At 41.9% G+C, this 7,064-nt stretch overlaps 1 protein-coding gene across 1 annotated transcript in view; it reads left to right on the forward strand.

The window, feature by feature from the left end:
* Positions 1-6,282, forward strand: part of LOC144665621 (Golgi-specific brefeldin A-resistance guanine nucleotide exchange factor 1-like) — a 34,237-nt gene extending 27,955 nt beyond the window's left edge. Inside the window, 7 exon segments of the mRNA XM_078526885.1 lie at positions 114-226; positions 380-454; positions 846-2,025; positions 2,843-2,944; positions 3,147-3,260; positions 3,999-4,332; positions 4,743-6,282. Of these exon segments, the coding sequence (XP_078383011.1) occupies positions 114-226; positions 380-454; positions 846-2,025; positions 2,843-2,944; positions 3,147-3,260; positions 3,999-4,332; positions 4,743-5,167 (2,343 nt within the window). The 3' untranslated portion in view covers positions 5,168-6,282.
* Positions 6,283-7,064: the final 782 nt, after the last annotated feature.

Here is a 7,064-nt window from a genome sequence, read left to right on the forward strand (position 1 = left end):
TCTTATCAAATGCTTTGACGTAATGTGACAAGTCCTGTTCAAAGCTGTATTCCCAGTAAATGTTGTCTTTGTAATAACAAATGGCTTGTTCATGTTTTACTTTCCTGACCCAGGTGCTGATTTACAATTCAAGTATTGATAATCAAGAGTCAATGTCTGTTCCTTGTGATGAAGAGGCCGCGGTATTCTTCCTGGAACTTCTAATTAGAGTTGTTTTGCAAAACAGGTAATTTCTAACTCTAGTCACAATCAAAAGTGATTTAATTTAAATCTTATATTTTTTAAGTGACCCAGTCAGAAGGGTCTTGGGATAGGGTATAGTGAAAGAGTGTTTGTGATAATAGACAAACAGTGTTGATATTGAGTTTGTGATTTGCAGGGATCGTGTTTCAGCATTATGGGGCACAGTAAGAGATCATCTCTCCAACATTCTTGTGAACGCGACTCAACACAGGTGAGCATTTCAACAAAAGTTTTGCATGGAAAGTTACGTTGGTCTCTTTTTCACCTTTCAGTCTCCTTGTTACCATTCTTGAAATCTTATTTCAGTTGTGATAGTTTCTTAGCATAATTTCACATCAATTTATCGTTCGGGGTACTTATAAAATTTTGAAAGCTGAGGAGAGCACATATATCGGAAAAATACTACGTAACTCACAAAATATCCGCGCGTATTATATGTTAAACCATCGAATGAGATGTTTTTTTTTTTTGCCTGGGTTGCACAGACCTTCTTCTAGACAGAACTGATCTCCAAGTCAGAAACAAATTATGTTTTACTTAAAAAAAAAAGCTGGTATATCTTGTGAAACTTGTGAGCTAATTTGTAATTTTCTTTTCTGCAGTTCAATCGTGGAAAGATCGGTTGTGGGTTTACTGCGGCTGGCGATTCGCCTTTTGCATAAAGAAGAAGTCTCCAGTCAAGTTCTTTTAACTCTTCGCATTCTTTTGTTAATGAAACATAGTGTTCTTCAAGCTTGTGGCAGGCAAATTTCATACGGACTTCACGAGCTCATTCGGACTAATGCCTCAAGTATAACATCCTCTAGAGACTGGGTCACAGTGTTTACGCTGTTGGAGTGTGTTGGCGCTGCTGCTACACTACCTACTGTTACGTCAGGTCCTGTTGCCATGACAACAGCATCCAAGGATGCAGACAGTGATTCGATCTCAGGAGATTACGAGTTTGCCGACGGGATTTCGAACTCGGAAAGCGATTTAAGCTCATTCGCGAGCGTGGAGACAGAGTCGGGATTGGGCGGAAGCGTTTTAGGAGACACGTGGTTGGTGATTACAAAACAGGATTCGGAAAGTTCTCCCGCAAACCAGTATGAATTGACTGTAGGTGTTGAATTAAACAAACACGATAGTAAATCATTTGTCAAAGCGTGCCAGACCTTGGCGTTTTTAATCCGTGATAACGCTCATGTCACCAAGGAGAATTACTTGCAGTGCGTGCACGCTATTCGCGTGTTTTCAGAAGCGAGTCTGAACGGTGGGGCGGGATACCGACAGGACGGCTGGCAGTTTAAAGAAAACGGAGCTGATTACAAAGGAAGCTGGGGACGATCGAGCAAAAAGGGAACAACCTCATCCTCGCGTTTGAGGAAAGTGAGCCCGACGAGCTTAAAGACACGTAAATCTACAAAGTCGGCAACAAGCAGTCCGGCCACCAGCGAAGACGAAGCCGAAATTGTAGAGACTATTAACAACACTTATGACGCCATGTCTCTCCAGCTGACGGAACTCATGTACACTCTTCACACTCATGGAAGCAGCATTTTTGAGAAAGTCCCATATAACCAATCACAGGAAAGCAGACCTGGTGACGTAACAGCACGTGATCAGAGCACGGAGTTCCTGTGGATCAAATGCTGGTGTCCCTTGTTACAAGGAATCGCGCGCCTTTGCTGTGACGTCCGTCGTGACGTGAGAATGTCTGCGCTCACTTATCTTCAGCGGGCATTGCTTGTTCATGATCTGCAAGATCTGACCGCAGTAGAATGGGAAGCATGCTTTAACAAGGTGAGTCCTAGAGAAGTAACAGCAAGTAGGCCAAAGCCCAAGGAGACATCATAGTAATCCCCCGTAATAAACTTCCAGTACTGTAGATGAGTATGTCGTAGACCATTCCCATTCGTTACCTGCCCTTATTGTCTCGTGAAATAAAGATTGTGGCCGAGGCAGTGAGCGACTGGGTGCGAAAGCACTCGTTGCTTGTTAGGTCGCCGAGGGAAGGGGGGAGGACGGAATATCTCTTTAGACTTAACGGCTTGTGTGTCTTTCGAAATGCCTCGAATCTAAACAAAGAGATCTTTAGATTAGGAGATGTTGAACGTGGTAATTCAGCATTTTTTACACAATTAACTTTAAAAAACAGAGTTATGTAACCCACGCATTCCGGAATTCTGCGGCATAACTCAAACAATTATCACTCGTATCTCTAAACAGGGTCTTCGGTATTTACTTTCTGAAAACCAGTCATTTCACAAATCTTGAAATGAGTACTCGTCTGTTGACCACAGTGTTAAGTAACCCATGTTACGGTAATAAATAGTTTACTATCCTTACACTCTGTTTCGTATAGTACAAATAACGCGAAAACGAGTACAAATATCTCACGATATTTGAACTCAGTAATCTCTTTAATATTGGACATTACAGTTTGTGGTATCGCTGTACATTTTTACTGGTCATTTATATTTTGAGTCGTTCTTCGCGGGGCTCGTCAAAACACTGCATGTCTAATAAGATATATGTATTTGCAGGTTTTGTTTCCCATGCTGTCTCAGCTGTTGGAAGTCAAAACACTGCATGTCTAATAAGATATATGTATTTGCAGGTTTTGTTTCCCATGCTGTCTCAGCTGTTGGAAGTCAACAGCAAGGGTGACCCGATGGGTGTTGAGGAAACGCGCATGAGAGCTGCTACTCTGCTCTGCAAGGTATTACTGTCTAGGAAAACCTAACATTTAGCCCAACCTGAGATTGCTGACTAAAAGTTAGTAAACCCAGAATGCGTCCCAAACGTGTGACGCTCGCCACGTGTCATTTTGTAGTGGACGTTTGAATTTCTTGATCACATAATTTTGAAAATGATGTAAATGAAGTTACTCGGGGATACATTTTGTTGTATTGTTCTTCTAGGTATTCTTGCAACATCTTACCCCATTACTATCACTGTCCACATTCACTGCACTGTGGCTGACAATACTGGAATTCATGGACAAGTACATGCATGCAGACAAGAGCGATCTTCTGGTGAGTATTGTTTTTTAAATATTTTATCAACCTTTTATTAACTATTTTAGAAATATTTATCTTACTTTATGTACAACTTTTATAATAAACTAAAGAAATATATATTAAGTGTATCGAAGCGAAGTTATCCAGACTACTTCAAGAAGATGAAACAGGAGAATTTAGCCAAGTTTAACTTAATTCAACCACTGTTGTTAAAAAACAAGATTACGCCATCGAGCGCGAGCTAGCGCGCGCTGTGAACTTAATCCAAATATAGTAATTTTGATTGGTTAAATGTTTCTCGTGATCTTCCAAATATGGTACTTAGTGTAAACGAATGTGCAAACGCTTTGTACAATGCGAATCATAGGGAGTTACACGTTTCAACCCTTATGGGTTTCTGGGACGGTTTCTGGTAAAATACAACATCGATTTTGGTCGCCACAAAGAGAAGAAGACAGTATTTCCTGGCCGGTGTTGTTATATGGCATACATGTACAAAAGAAAATATTTTGTGTATTAATATTAGGAAGAAATTACGATTCACTGATCTCTGTTAGGACTGTCATAGCATTGCTGTGCTAAAACTAAAACAAGTAATTTTACAAACTGAATATTAACAGGCGAAAAGTGGGAGCTGACCAGCTGTACTCTTAACATCACCGTAGCAAAGGAGACTCTGTTCAGAGTTGGTAGTTGGGCGAGGCAACTTCTCCTTTGCTTTGATCTACTACATTATAACTTTTATCTTGACAGTTTGAAGCCATTCCAGAATCCTTGAAGAATATGTTACTGGTGATGTCAACAGCAGGCATATTTGACGAAGAGGAATGCGCACTAACTGCTCCCTCCCAAACAGACAGCCGCAAGACACACAGCAGATCAGACTCAGAAGTACGCAAATACTCCGCCCTGTGGCAGGTCACGTGGGAGCGCATCGACTGCTTTTTACCCAATCTACGGCAAGAACTTTTTACACCTCGTAGCCAGTCTTCCCCGGTCAACAAGCCCCAAGTCAAGGCGGAGCAGGAGAAGGCGATGACAGAAGAATCTAATCCTGCTCCAGATTTGCCATGTCCTGTTGACGAAGGTATGAAACTTGGTTACTGTCGGTTATGTAAGAGATAAGAAGGTCAGACTTTGTATTAATCGGCCGTTAAGCAGTGTGACGTATTCTTTTTGCGGCATGCTGACGTGACAGCTTGCATTTGATTGGAGAATGAGGTCAAAAACTGTTCCCCAGCGCTCGTCTCAGTACTAATTATAATTGGTCCACTGTGATTCTTCGGGAACTCCTAAGAATTGTGTGAAATTGCTAACACATTATCATATGTTATCAGCAGTTGCAAAACATGTTTTTGTGCGAAGACAGCAAGATATTTAGGATCTGAGAATCATGTCAGTTTAAGTGCGTTTGTTGGACTCCAGTTCTAGGTGTCCTTTCATGCATATGACAAGTCAAGTTTAACTCGTTTATTTTCTTAACATTTTTGTTGTTAGCTGAGAAATTGGATAAGCCAGACAAGCCAGACGCCGCAGAGCGTAGCTCGCCCTCAAAACAGGCTGGTAGCAGCATCTCTTCCCCTCCTGGTGGTGGACAGCAGCAGGTCTGTGTGGTGCTACAGCCACCGCTGCCGTCATTAGCAAACAGGAGCAGCTCTCCAACACACCTAGGCTCCTTAGCAGACAATGTACGTCCCAGCTCAGTGCCCATCATCCTGGCTCCCAGTCCAGCTCTTTCAGCTCGACCGCTCTCCTCGCCTCAGGGGTCTCGGTCCTCAACACCTACGGATCCAGGCCCCAAACAGTTAGAAATGACCGAGGAAGCTCCTGGGGATAATAGACAAGATGACACGTGTGATGACGAGTCAGGGAAACCTGCTACGTCACCAGAGAGGCCCAAAGCTTCCATATATGACATTTAGAGCGTTACTTTAATTTTATTGTAATTAATTGACTTCAGTAATGAAACGGAATCGGGAGCCTATTATCAAAGGTAATTTTACCGTTCGCACTGCATCAGAATTTACTGACAGCAAACAATAAGTATTTGTTTACGCCGTCAGCAATATCAATCAAATGACCGTCGTTTTCTTTGCCACGGAACACTTCGATGCTAAAAGGGGTTGAATTATTACGCTGGACATGCTGCGTAATAATGTTAACCTGTGTCAGCATTATTTTAATTCCTTAAACTTACTACGGTTATCCTGGAAAGAATTGCAGTTTTCCGATGTATACGAAATGTAAGAATAGGTTTAGTTTGTAATAATATGGGATGACTGGTCAGGTTTGAGATTTGATGAAAAGTTCTCGCGATGCAGAGCTTGATGGAGCAGCTGGCTTTTTATTTTTCACAATAATTTATGTTTATCTGAAGGGAATACAGTAAATTGAAAAAAGGAAAATGTGTAACAAAACGGCATTGAATATTTAATGATAAAATGTTGCTTTGCTTTCATTATGGTGCACTATAAATCTAAGTTAAATACTAAATTTTATTTATTCTTAATTCAAACAGTTCGTGAGAAATTAACACATATTGCTTGACTTAAGGACCGAAGCTCGTGATATTTTTTTAGTTCCAGTGGATATTACTTATGTCATACCGTCCTCGACAGGAAAGGCAGCACAAGAATGGTTTGAACTGTTGACGGAATATGTTAAATTTACACCGTACACCAATGGTCCAAAGCACTCTAGATTTGGCAATTCTCGTTTATCTGAACTAAAAATATAAATTGTTCTTACGTTACAAAGCGATAAGTTTCTAAAGAAACTGTTGAGCTGCATTGGCAAGCAAGTGAAACACTCAATGAATGATGAGCTGCCGTAGTGAATTTAGCTGATTTTTCGAGCGTTGGCCCTCTGTCGATCCTCTGGCGAAGGGCCAACTCTGTAAATATCAGCCTTTTGTTCCCTACAGGCTAAATCAGCCACGATCGAGTTGCACTGTGATTTCGGTTGAAATTATCAAGCACCTTTAATGTCAATACATATCATGTGTAAAATCACAAATAAAATCAACACATGACCTTGATAGTGTGCCAACTAGTTGTAGTAATTCCATTCTCGGCCCCAGAGCCGCTTGGCCCTCTAAGCCGGAGGAGTTTGTGCTGAGGACACGTGATTTGATTGGCTAGAGGGAGGGTTAAACCTAGCCAATCAAATCAAACGTTTTATACTCTCGCAGTAAAACATTTTCCTTGCTCCCCGCTAATTTATACCCTGGATGCCAGAGGGTTTTTACTTTTTTTGCAGGAAAAACGCTATTTTTCGCCGCTCGCACGGCAGATAGCGTCTTTTTCTACAAAAGAAAAAACGCCCTGGCACCCAGGATAGCTATTTTAGCCACGTAGAAAACGTGACATGGAACAATGTTTCTGCAACCATGTTTCCTAGTTTAGCCAGGCCTTTATATTTTAGCCCGCGTGCATGGTCTCTTAGGGGTGGTGGGGTGGTGGCTTTAAACAAGACACGCTCCGCATAATACACAATACCGAAAATCCCGTATGGGGTGGCTGACTTTGGTCCCTTGAAGCTTGAGCCCAAGCGTTCAGCAATAGGTGTGGGGTTTTTTCTGTAGGTTTGCGTGTGAGATATACTGGAGATGGCCTGCGTACGGTATGCGCGAGGCGACCACCCGACTGAAATGATTCGAAATCATTCCTGACCGCTGGTCAAAGGGAACGAAAACCCTGGGTCGAGGGATTCGAAATGTGACTACAGGAGGTCGCTTACTACAGTTACACTTGATGCGTAAACCGTAAAACGCTTTAGGGCCAGTTTATATGGAAGAGAGTGTTGCCTGGTAGGAGGGTT

This window comes from Oculina patagonica, chromosome 9 (assembly GCF_052425735.1).
Source record: "Oculina patagonica isolate OP01 chromosome 9, crgOcupat, whole genome shotgun sequence".
In the NCBI taxonomy this organism is placed as follows: Eukaryota; Metazoa; Cnidaria; class Anthozoa; order Scleractinia; family Oculinidae; genus Oculina; species Oculina patagonica.